At 44.0% G+C, this 12,687-nt stretch overlaps 1 protein-coding gene across 1 annotated transcript in view; it reads right to left on the bottom strand.

Annotated features, from left to right (window-relative positions):
- Positions 1-1,331: 1,331 nt before the first annotated feature.
- Positions 1,332-12,687, bottom strand: part of LOC120065728 (ephrin type-A receptor 8-like) — a 61,022-nt gene continuing 49,666 nt past the window's right edge. Inside the window, exons 4-17 of the mRNA XM_039016816.1 lie at positions 10,994-11,149; positions 10,246-10,656; positions 8,059-8,183; positions 7,448-7,610; positions 6,750-6,846; positions 5,793-5,860; positions 5,239-5,364; positions 4,649-4,834; positions 3,772-3,833; positions 3,354-3,563; positions 3,041-3,190; positions 2,642-2,832; positions 1,576-1,734; positions 1,332-1,446 (exon numbers count right to left, since the gene is read on the bottom strand). Of these exons, the coding sequence (XP_038872744.1) occupies positions 1,332-1,446; positions 1,576-1,734; positions 2,642-2,832; positions 3,041-3,190; positions 3,354-3,563; positions 3,772-3,833; positions 4,649-4,834; positions 5,239-5,364; positions 5,793-5,860; positions 6,750-6,846; positions 7,448-7,610; positions 8,059-8,183; positions 10,246-10,656; positions 10,994-11,149 (2,219 nt within the window). The remainder of the gene's footprint in view (positions 1,447-1,575; positions 1,735-2,641; positions 2,833-3,040; positions 3,191-3,353; positions 3,564-3,771; positions 3,834-4,648; positions 4,835-5,238; positions 5,365-5,792; positions 5,861-6,749; positions 6,847-7,447; positions 7,611-8,058; positions 8,184-10,245; positions 10,657-10,993; positions 11,150-12,687) is intronic.

Here is a 12,687-nt window from a genome sequence, read left to right as displayed (position 1 = left end):
TCGGCTTAATCGGAAATTACCTTAAAATATCTATTGAGCAATCTGTAACGATTCAGCGATACTGATTGACTAGAGCCCCTAATTTCAGACAGAGGTTAGTACATCCTGTTGTAGTGACCGTAGGTATGTACTGGTATAGAAAACAGTTGTAGTGACCATAGGTATGTACTGGTATAGAAAACAGTTCTAGTGACCGTAGGTATGTACTGGTATAGAAAACTGAAGGTTGTTTGTCAATTGATAGATCTAATAAAACATACTTTCATAAAATATGGAATTTCTATTGAAGTCCAGTGTTTAAAAAAAAAAGTGTCTCAGGAGAAAAATCTGGAAACATTATTGAAATGTCACCAAAGTTAAACAATGCATATTCAGGGAATATAATGAGCTTCTTCTCTAATAAAAAGAGACATAGACCACTTATTCAGGAAATCAAACATAGGTGCATTAGAAAACCATTCTCTTGATTGCACAGTGGAACTAGGACCGTCAATAATATTGTTTTCAGAGTATATAGATAAAAACATTCCACATACAGCACTTTCCCTATTCCTTGTTTTGTCCTTACCACCACAGAGTCAAAACACTATAATCACAATGAGTCATCATCCATCCATCTGTTCTTCAGTAGTTGTGAGCTACGCAGCTGTACCAGGGAGAGAACACAGTCCTTCTCTCCTAGGGTCCTTCGAACGTTTACTGTGTGAGATTGTGACTCCGTACAGTCTTTCATAGCCAAGTTGGAACTGGCCTCCTTCTTAGTGGAGGAGACTTGGAATTTCTGGTGAGTCGACTAGGTTGTTGCTGTTTGTCCACTGTCAGGTTCAGATCCAGGGTCTTCTTGTGCCATGTAAGTGGACAGGGGTCTGGGGCCGGTTCTCAGGGGAACCATAGGAGAAGCTGTGTGCTGGGGGACACAGCTCAGTGCTCCAGCCCCTGCCAGTCTCTCGCTTACTGTATGCTAGGCTATCACTCAGATCCATTGTAACGTATACTTAACTGATACATTAATATGAATAGAATATCTCTTTGTATACAACAACATTTAAATCATTTGTGGAGATTAAGGCAGTCCATACATTTTTACAAACAAGACATGAAACATATCTGAATAGGAAAAACAAAGGCTATGGTACTCAAGTCCCTTCATATCCGTACTCTTGAAGTTTCAATCTCTCAAAGAAGAGGTCTTGAAAAGTTAACCAAATTGTCACCTGGACATTGTAGTTTCTCTGATAGTCATAGATCAATTCCCATGAGTTCCGACTAGGCCTCAGAAGCCTGGGCCTAGATTTGAAAATCGGCTGGCTGGAGAAGCCTTGAGGCTGAAGTTATACGTGCACCGAGGGCACACTTCTGTTGAGCACCTGGACACGCATCAGCTGTACACTGGTCATGATCTTCTTCTGGTGGCCCATCAGTGTCACCCCCAGCCTGTGGATATCCCTGTAGGACACACAGAGATGGGACAGAGTCACACATGAACACACTCATCAGACAGCCTAAATTACTCTTAAGCATCAATGACATGTGGATGATGTGATTGGAGAATGATGCTACGGCCTTGCCTCTCACCCTTGGTTCATGCCTATGACGTGGCCTAGGGTCAGGTAGCCTCCTGCAGCAAAATGGTCCTTGTATCGGCCCATCTTGATGGTGTCCAGCCACTCATCCACAGAACTACAGCTGCTGAAGTCTGGGATACTTCTGTCCATCATGGGAGGTGTGCCTAACCTGAAAGAGAGAGAGAGAGAGAGAGAGAGAGAGAGAGAGAGAGAGAGAGAGAGAGAGAGAGAGAGAGAGAGAGAGAGAGAGAGAGAGAGAGAGAGAGAGAGAGAGAGAGAGAGAGAGAGAGAGAGAGAGAGAGAGAGAGAGAGAGAGAGAGAGAGAGAGAGAGAGAGAGAGAGAGAGAGAGAGAGAGAGAGAGAGAGAGAGAGAGAGAGAGAGAGAGAGAGAAGTGACAGAGAGAGAAAGAGTGAGAAAGAGAGAAAAGAGGAAGAAAAGGATATAGGACAAACACACAGGCAGAAGGGAGAGGGGAGACATGAAGAAAGGGAGAGATGTGGAAAAAAAGAGGTGGAGAGGAAAAAAGGTGTTGAAATGCACTAGCAGCTAAGGCAGAAAATCAATAGCTGTTAAAATGATAGAGAAGGGGTGGCTGCTCTGATTGCAGGATGGCTGGTTTGGCTAGATTAATACGGAGAAAAATCCTTAACACCCCCTCCTCCCCCTCTCCTCCTCTTCTCCTCATCCCTCCATCTCCCCGACATGCACCAGTAACTCTATGGGACCATGGATCTGAAAGAAGCAATTTAACACAGGTCCAACTCTAACTCGAGCCGCTCTTCACTCTGCTCTCTGATTCCCGGACTATCAATGTCAATATCACAGCCAGGCTCTTATTTAACAGAGCGCATGTCTATCAGAGATGAGCTTATTGGAAAACGAACAAGGCCGTTCTTAAGGCAACCTGTCTCCCTCGCATCACCTGGGGAAGTTTGAGGGAAACTTTGGGCTGTAACTTTATCCCACAGCTCATGTTTGACAGATGAGTTGAGAGTGGATTTGCAGTGCATTGTCCAGACAATGTATTGCCCAAGCGATGGTTGCCCCGGCGATGGTTGCCTAGCAGCCTGTTCACCTGCACAGCGTGTCCATGGACTTGAGGTGCTCTGGGTTCCGGATCAGCTTGTCTAAAACTGTAACGATCTGGCAGAACCGGGGCCTCTCGTTGCGGTCCTTCTGCCAGCAGTCCAGCATGAGAGTGTGTAGAGCACCTGAACAGCCCATAGGAGCAGGTAGCCTGTAGCCCTCCTCTACTGACTTTATCACCTATACACACACACACACACACACACACACACACACACACACACACACACACACACACACACACACACACACACACACACACACACACACACACACACACAGAAAGAGAGATATGCAGGTATCATTACACACATGTTTTCTTATGAGTGTATGTGTGGTTTGCATGTACTATGTACTGTATGTGTGTGTGCGTGTCCAATCCACTCACATCTCTGTTGGTGAGGTTCCAGTATGGCCTCTCCCCATATGACATGACCTCCCACATGACCACGCCATAGCTCCACACGTCACTGGAAGAGGAGAACTTCCTGTAGGCAATGGCCTCCGGTGCTGTCCAGCGGATTGGAATCTTACCACCCTGAAGGGAACAGAAACGCACTACAACCAGAACTAGAACAACCACTGGTATCACCACGGAATATAAAACAGAACCAGAACTAGAGAACTCGGGCTACAACAGTATTATAATCTAGTACATATTAGAGTTTTAGAATTGAGCTATCATTAAAGTGTGAACTCACGCTGGTGGTGTATGCTGCATCAGGATCGTCCTCCAGGACTCTGGACAGGCCGAAGTCAGACACCTTACACACCATGTTGCTGTTGACCAGGATGTTACGAGCTGCCAGGTCACGATGGATGTAGCCTAGGTCTGCCAGGTAGGTCATACCCGCCGCGATGCCACGCATCACGCCCACCAGCTGGATTATAGTGAACTGACCATCATGTTTCTGAGAGGAGGAGATGAGGAGGAGAGGAACGGGGATTGAGATTGAGAGAGATTGTAGTGTTAGTTAGAGGCATATTGATTGAGATTTCAGATGTCAAGTGCTTCAAAAACTATTTCTCTACAAGAGAAAGAAAGAGAGTGAGAGTGGGAGAGAGGGAGAGTGAGAGGGTATGGGAAAAAAATATGAAATCCTTATAAAAGCAACAAACCCTCAGGAAAGAGTCCAGAGATCCATTCTCCATGTACTCAGTGATGATCATGACTGGTTTACCTGGGGGGGGGGGGGGGGGAAATAGTAAGGGAGGGAGGGGAGGGAGGGGGAGGGAGGGGGAGGGAGGGAGGGAGGGTAAAATAGTAAGGGAGGGAGAGGGGGGGGGGGCGGAGTAAGGTAGGGTGAATAAGGGAAGGAGGGGGATAAGGGAAGGTAAGGGATGGAGGGGGGTAAGGGAGTACGGGATGGAGGGGCGTAAGGGAGTAAGGGGGTTATGGAGGGAGGGGGGAGTAAGTGAGGGAGGGAGGGTAAGGGAGAAGGGGGGGATAAGGGAATAAGGGAGGGAGGGTGTAAGGTAGTAAGGGAGGAAGGGAGAGAGGAAGAGTTATTCCACAGTAACTATACAGGAGTAACTTACATCAGGTCGGCGTATGCATAGAAATAAGAATGAATAGAAAGGGCATCTCCATTCAAGTCAATGATGGCATAATGGGTGGACTGGCAGCCATTTTGAGTGTATCCATGCCAGGAAGTAAAAGCAGGAAGTGTACCCTTTAATCTGTGCTGTGATAACTGACATTACAAAAATACATTATATTGCAGGAGCCTTAGCATTATTTGAATGAACATTCTACATTACCATGGCAATCCAGCATCAGTTGATAGAACATTCCAAAATACCATGGAAATTATTGCATCACAGTACCAGTCAGCCATTGTGAGTGTACCCAGGGTTAGAGCTTACAAGCCCATTCTATTAATTCTTATTTCTATGGGCGTATGTACTTTCTTCTTGAATTGAATTCATACGCAGCAAAGACATTGAATTGCATCAAACTGAAAATGGAGTTGAATCAAATCAAATGGAATCTTACTGCGTGTGACCACTCCCTCCAGGTGAATGACGTTAGGGTGGTCAAACTGGGCCATGATTGATGCCTCAGCCAGGAAGTCCCTCCTCTGCTTGTCACTGTATCCTGCTTTCAGTGTCTTCAAAGCCACCGGAATGTCTCTCTTCCCTGGGAGACGCATCTGCCCGTAACACACCTCCCCAAACTCACCTGCACACACACACACGTTTAGGTGAACTCCTCCCCGACGACCACAATATAGACTAATCTATTCATTGAGTGATAGATTCATTCGAACAAAAATAAATTGTTTCCTAATCTCATCTCCTGCTTTGTGCTTTGAAAAGTCACAGAACACATCATTACATTCCTTCCCCTTTCCCTTTATGTCTAATGTGTCTTATGAACAACTACAACCCTAAATAAAGGTCATTGTTAACAGCCATGATTATAACGCCTGTGTGTTACCATGTCCTGCTGTGCCAGTGTGATGTTATTATTCCCTGTGTGTCTCTGTGTTTGATTGACAGCCCCATGCAACGCTCTGATTCCACTGTGCCATTCCTCTCCGCTGCACACCGCAGCCTTTACTTCAGCCATGATTTTCAGTTTACCTGACCCAATGATTTTCTCTATTCTGATCCTGGAAGCTTCAATTTCTCGGGCAAACTCGTGGACGGCCTGGCAAGGGTCCTCGTAGGTGTGTGGGTCGATGTAGAATCGCACGTCGGGGAATGACACTAAAATAAACAACATTAGCATCTGGTCACATACCACTGGATGTAAACAATATGCTACATGAGACTGTCACAGGAAAGCGAGGGAGAAAGAGAGAGAGGGGGAGAGAGACACAGAGAGAGAGAGAGAGAGAGAGAGAGAGAGAGAGAGAGAGAGAGAGAGAGAGAGAGAGAGAGAGAGAGAGAGGGAGATACAGAGAGAGACGGCAAGAGAAAATGGAGGGTGGGAGAGAGAGAGACTGCAGTACTGAGATTTTGTACCTCAATAAATCTGAATCAAACGGTAAGTGAACTGTGTACACTGAGGATGAAAATGATTGTATTTTATTTAACCTTTATTTAAATAGGCAAGTTAATGGAGTGAAGGCTGGGGGGGTATAATAAAACATGGCAATAAAAACAAACCAGTAATAATAATAATACAAACATACCATGGCCATTCTGGTAGTGCATCTTCTCCTCATCAGAGTCCTGGAAGGCCTTGCTATAGCCACAGTGTCTGTATATCAAACAGTACTTTAGAATAGTTTAGAGTCACACGGGGATACACCACACTTCTCACGGTTTTCCTCTCATTCTATCTTTCAGACTCCGCTTGAAAACGCTAACATGCATTGAAGTTGGAAATAATTAAATCCACAAATTATTTGTGGAAGATGTAAATTCTAGACATCAAAGGAGAGAAGGAGAGGGATAAGTGAAAACATTAGCATTGTTATTTAACTAACATGAACAGCCATAATAATTAAACTGACTGTTTAGAAGTACAAAACTCAGCTGGGTCTGAACATTACCCATGCAGAAACTCTGGGAGATGACCTGACTTTCCACTGCTAACAAACACATGCCATAATCTAGAGTGAGAACTACTCTGGGCTATTTAAAAGCATTAGTGGAACATAGTTAGAGAGACTATTGTGGGACTGTTGGACTGAAAATAGACAGTTACTGTAGCACTGGAGCTTATGGGGGTAAAAAAATAAATCCATTTATCAGACTCTTTTATCAAATGCACCTTACAGTCATGCTTGCATACGTTATTTACAGATGGGTGGTCCCAGAAATCAAACCCACTATCTTGGAATGGCAAGAGCCATGCCCTACCAACTGAGCTACAGCGGACCTCAGAGGAGATTAGAGGTCATCCTATGGATATCAATGCATATGGGTATACAACATCAGAGACAGATTAAGGATAAAAATGAAAATACTAATATGAATGTTGATTATAAAATAAATGAATCCTATAGAGACAATGGTATAATTTACTTGAACCCTTGTTAAGGTAGAGTAAAAAATATCCCACATACGTATATGAGTGACGTAGAGTCAGAGAGGACTCATCCACATCACGGGTAGTGGTGTAGTGTAAGAAAGGGTTGCCTTGCCGTTTCCTGCAGATGACGATGGCCAGGAAGGTGACCAGGCCAGAGACCAGGACCATACAGATCCAGATGATGGTCATAGTGTCGTAGCGCAGAGGAACTGGACACACACAACAACACAACCAGTTAGTGTGAGTGTGTGTGTGTGTGTGTGTTCAGTGCTCTTTGAGGCTTAGGTCTGCAGCAGCAGCTTTCCTGACAGGGGTGGCCCTCACACAAAGCACAGATCTATAGCATTATGGGATTGTCTGAAGGCTTCCTGGTCCCACTGACATTCATGGCTCTTCAACCCAGCACCATTCTGTCCCTCATGAAAATATACTATAATATATTATGGTTTAAATACTGTAGTATTACTATATTTATATACTATAGTATTTACTGTAGTGTTTTTGCATACATAACTGTAGTATGCTATAGTACTCATTGTAGTGTTTTGCAGACATGACCGTAGTATACTATAGTATTGTTTTTGTGGAATATACATTAGTATTTATTGTAGTGTTTTTTCTATAGTACTATAGTGAATACTATAGCATACTACAGTAGTCTGCAAAAACACTGCAGTAAATATTACAGTAAAGTCTGTAAAAACACTACAGATAGGTTGGCACCAATAGACACCAATATAATACAAAGCACTTCTAAACCTAGTGAGAGATTTTACAAATGAAAATAGTGCTCCACTCTCATTCTCTTACTTGCTTTCCCGGTCTGGATCTCCACATTCTGGCTGAAGCGTCCGCAGCCTGCTGAGGTTCTGGCCCGGACCTGAAAAATGTACCTGGTACCAGGCTTCAGGCCAGACACCAGGGCCGTGGTCCCCTTAGCCTTCAGGGTGGAATAACTTTGCTGCTCCTTATCCTGGTGGAGGAGAGCTGATAAAGACAGTCTGTACAAGCAGTGTTGATATTGCAGATGTATCCAGTAGTAACCCCGGGAGTTTGCACAGATTAAGATAACAACACAGCAGCCACACTAATCGGTCTGTACTATCCAGGCATGTGTGTGTGTATGACACTATTCACTCTATAAACACAACCTCAAGTCTCCAGTGACCACCCCCACTGTGGGGATCCTGGTCTGTGTGTGTGTTGCTCAGATCTCTCTTACCTCATTAGTTGTGTGTCAGGGCATGCAGAACCACAAAGCAATTAACTTGTTTTCGCTGCTAGGCTGTCACTTTCACGAATCAATCAGCATACATAAACACAGACAGAGAGACACATACATGCATATATGTATCTACTGTATGTATCTACTGTATGTATGTATGTACGTATGTTTGTATGTATGTATGTATCTACTCTACCTTCTCATAGTATTTGATGTCATACTCTAGTATGACTCCATTGGGCTGGTCAGGCTCGTGCCACTGCAGAGTGACGCTGTTCTGACTGGCGTTCTCCTGGCGAATGGCGATCACCTGGGAAGGGGCTGAACAGAAAGCAGGATACAGGAAGTAGAGAAACAATTTTTATTTTTTATTAGAAAACCAGAACATACATACATCAATGTTCCATGGAGCCCAACTACAAAACGTCAATATATGTCAAAACAAGTATTCAGACCCCTTGACTTTCTAGACATTTTGTTACATTACAGTCTTATTCTAAAATGGATTACATTGTCCCCCCCCTTATCAATCGACACACAATACCCCATAATGACAAAGCAAAAACTGTTTTTTATACATTTTGGCAAATTTATTAAACATTAAAACTGAAATATTACATTTACATAAGTCTTCAGACCCTTTACTCAGTACTTTGTTGAAACAACTTTACAGCCTCAAGTCTTCTTGGGTATGACGCTACTGTCACGCCCTGACCTTAGAGAGCCTTTTTATTTCTCTATTTGGTTAGGTCAGGGTGTGATTAGGGTGGGCATTCTATGTTTTCTATTTCCTTGTTTTTGGCCGAGTGTGGTTCCCAATCAGAGGCAGCTGTCTATCGTTGTCTCTGTTTGGGAATCATACTTAGGCAGCCTTTTTCCGTTTCTGTTTAGTGTCTGCACCTGACAGAACTGTTTTGGTTTTTTACTTTGTTATTTTGTTCGAGTGTTTTTGTGAAATAAAATATCATGAACACTTACCACGCTGTGCTTTGGTACATGCCTTCCGACGAGAGACGTTACAGCTACAAGCTTGGCACACCTGTATTTGGGGAGTTTCTCCCATTCTTCTCAGCAGATCCTTTCAAGCTCTGTCAGGTTGGATGGGGAGCGTCGCTGCACAGCTATTTTCAGGTCTCTCCAGAGATGTTCGATCGGGTTCAAGTCCGGGCTCTGGCTGGGCCACTCAAGGTCATTCAGAGACTTGTCCAGAAGCCACTCCTGTGTTGTCTTTGCTGTGTACTTAGGGTCATTGTCCTGTTGGAAGGTGAACCTTCGCCCCAGTCTGGAGCAGGTTTTCATTAAGGATCTCTCTATACTTTGCTCCGTTCATCTTTCCCTCGACCCTGACTAGTCTCCCAGTCCCTGCCGCTGAAAACCATCCCAACAGCATGATGATGCCAACACCATGCTTCACCGTATGGATGGTGCCAGGTTTCCTCCAGACGTGACGCTTGGCATTCAGACCAAATAGTTCAATCTTGGTTTCATCATACCAGAGAATCTTGTTTCTCATGGTCTGATAATCCTTTAGGTGCCTTTTGGCAAACTCCAAGCAGGCTGTCATGTGCCTTTTACTGAGGAGTTGCTTCCGTCCGGCCACTCTACCATAAAGGCCAGATTGATGGAGTGCTGCAGAGATGGTTGTCCTTCTGAAAGGTTCTCCCAGAAGGAGCGTGACCATCGGGTTCTTAGTCACCTCCCTGACCAAGGCCCTTTTCCCCAATTGCCAGCTCTCGGAAGACTTCTTCCATTTAAGAATGATGGAGGCCACTGTGTTCTTGGGGACCTTCAATGCTGCAGACATTTTTGGTACCCTTCCCCAGATCTGTGCCTCGACACAATCCTGTCTCGGAGCTCTACTGACAAGTCCTTTGACCTTATGGCTTGGTTTTAGCTCTGACATGGACTGTCAACTGTGGGACTTTATATAGACAGGTGTGTACCTTTCCATGTCATGTCCAAACAATTCAATTTACCACAGGTAGACTCCAATCAAGTTGTAGAAACATCTGAAGAATGATCAATGGAAACAGGATGCACCTGTTTCGAGTCTCATAGCAAAGGGTCGGAAAACTTATGTAAATAAGGTATTTCTGTTTTTTATTTGTAATACATTTTTCTCCTTGCCATTATCGGTTATTGGTTGCAAGTAGATGAGGAAAATGTTTTGTTTAATCCATTTTAGAATAAGGCTGTAACATAACAAAATGTTGAAAAAGTCAAGTGGTCTGAATACTTTCTGAATGCACTCTATGTACTGTATCATGCAGCCTAGCTGTTGAGATGTTATTTTTAATGTGTAAACTGTATGTGTTTGATCCACAGGTAAAACAACCTACATGCATACATTTATATGTTTTAAATCGATACAGGTGTCCCCTACCTGCCTGGTTCGTGGTGATGTTGACAGATATGAAGGGCGCTGGCTCATTGCTTAGGTGAGTCACGGCATTCATCGCAAGGATACGGAAGGTATAGTTGGCGTGGGCAACCAGGTTTAGAACGGTAACCCAGGGTTCGGTCAGCGAGCTCTGCCGGGGAACAAACCGCACCGGGACCACCCCAGAGCGGTCCACCGTCCCTCCACCCCCTCCTCCCATCCCCTCTCCCCCACTGGTTGAACCCATCCCTGCTGTACAGTCCTCACACTGCCCCCCTTCCCCAGAGCACTTCTGACAGAGCACGCTGTACAGCAGGTCACTGCGACCCCCCGAGTCCAGCGGTCGCCCCCACTCCAGATTCACTGACGTACCGTTAACCGACGATATCATGTTTACTGGAGCTGTTGGGGGGCCTAAGTAGAGGATAGAGAGAAAAAGAGATGGAGGAGAAAAATTTGAAAGGAGAAGAGAGAGAAAGTGGTGTATATTTTCATGTGTTTCTTCATGACTAGCACCTGAACCAGTGGAATGTGCTTCTATTTTCTCTTTCAGATGTTTATGTTCATCTGGTGTTTAGAGAGGCCCTCTAAAAGGGAAATTCAAAAAAATAATCATAGAAAAGTAGCATATGCCCAATTAACCAAATCACCCAGGTCACCCAGGCCATGTGTGAGAGAGGTGGACCTACATGTGTAGTGGATTATTCGGTCTGTGTGTGTGCATAACTGTGTGCATTTGTGAGTTATGTACTTGTGCAGGGTGCAGCAGGGGGGTCTGTAAGGGCCCTGTAGTGGCTGGAGTCACAGGGGCAGTAGAGGGCAGCTCTGGTCTCTGAGTGGCTTTGTAGAGGACACCTCCCACACAACCCATCACCTGCCATTGGCTTATAGAAACCCACCTCACACGCTGCATGGGAAAGAGAGGGTTGGAGAGAGAGAGTGAGAGAGCAAAGTGGAGAGAGAGAAATAAAGGGAGAGAGGGGGAGAGAGAGACTATTTGCACATCATTACAACACTATAATATTACATTTTTGTAAGTGTAATGCTCACTGATAATTTTTTACCATTTTACCATTGAGCAGTTAATACAATGTGATTTATAGATTAGTCAGCTTCGCCTTTAAAGTCGGCTTGCGGCTGAACGTAGACAGACTTAAGACTACTGATGACTATTGTTTATTAGACTATTGTTTATTTCACTTTTGTTTATTATCTATTTCACTTGCTTTGGCAATGTAGACATACGTTTCCCATGCCAATAAAGCCCTTAAATTGAATTTGAAAATTGAAGTTGAGAAGGGAAGGGAGAGAGTGGAAAGAAAGGGAGAGAGAGACAAAAATGTATATGAATACGCATAATAATCTTGGAAAATATTATTCTTTGGTCCACCCCATTATTTCTAGGTAAACTCCAACAGTCAATATGTAATTGGAACCCTGCATAGACTCACTGACTGGAGAGGAGGGAGAAGAAAGTTAGACTTTTACACACACATTTGGGCCAAAGAGTCAGTGCACTGTTCATACTCCCGTAGGAAAATCTAAATGTAGACCACGTTTCAACCTTATTCAGCACACATACTACATATTAACTTTCAATAATACAGGCTCCACTGATAAGTGATGGTTTATGTGGCAGGGGAAACGGAAATATCTGGCAACATCATGGTTTCTTCGTGCCTCCTCAGTAAAAAATAAAAAAGCTTACCAACACGTCTCTGCTCTGTTAAGGATGCAACAAGATCTCATGGTTTTTCCAATTTGACTTCAGATTCTGATGTTTTTCCACATTTCTCCAAATTTCAAAGTTGCTCCAAACGTCAGATTTCCTGGTGTTTTTGACACCCTGGCTTGACTCCTCCTGCTCAGCATCATTACATTTCCCCAACCTCAAATGTAAAGTCGCTCCAAACGTTACATTTAGAAATGAAAAGTTAAGGTTTTGGATAGGGTTAAAACATTAACCCTTTACACTCGTGGGAATTGGCCTATATGGACTGGGATAAATTGAAATGTTTCTTACAGAAGAAATGCATATGAAATGCATATGCATAAGCATGACAGCAATTGAAATGGAACAGTTTTGAAATAGTAGAAACATTATTAGACCAAAGATGAGGACACTACACTGTTGATTTTATGTGCATGTTATATTTACTATACTTTTTGAACTGTTTTGGTTTTTTACTTTGTTATTTTGTTCGAGTGTTTTTGTGAAATAAAATATCATGAACACTTACCACGCTGCGCTTTGGTACATGCCTTCCGACGAGAGACGTTACAGCTACAAGCTTGGCACACCTGTATTTGGGGAGTTTCTCCCATTCTTCTCAGCAGATCCTTTCAAGTTCTGTCAGGTTGGATGGGGAGCGTCGCTGCACAGCTATTTTCAGGTCTCTCCAGAGATGTTCGATCGGGTTCAAGTCCGGGCTCTGGCTGGGCCAC

The sequence above is a fragment of the Salvelinus namaycush genome, chromosome 20 (genome assembly GCF_016432855.1).
Source record: "Salvelinus namaycush isolate Seneca chromosome 20, SaNama_1.0, whole genome shotgun sequence".
NCBI lineage: Eukaryota > Metazoa > Chordata > Actinopteri > Salmoniformes > Salmonidae > Salvelinus > Salvelinus namaycush.
The sequence above is the reverse complement of the archived record's forward strand: the minus strand, read 5'-3'. Positions and strand labels throughout refer to the sequence as shown.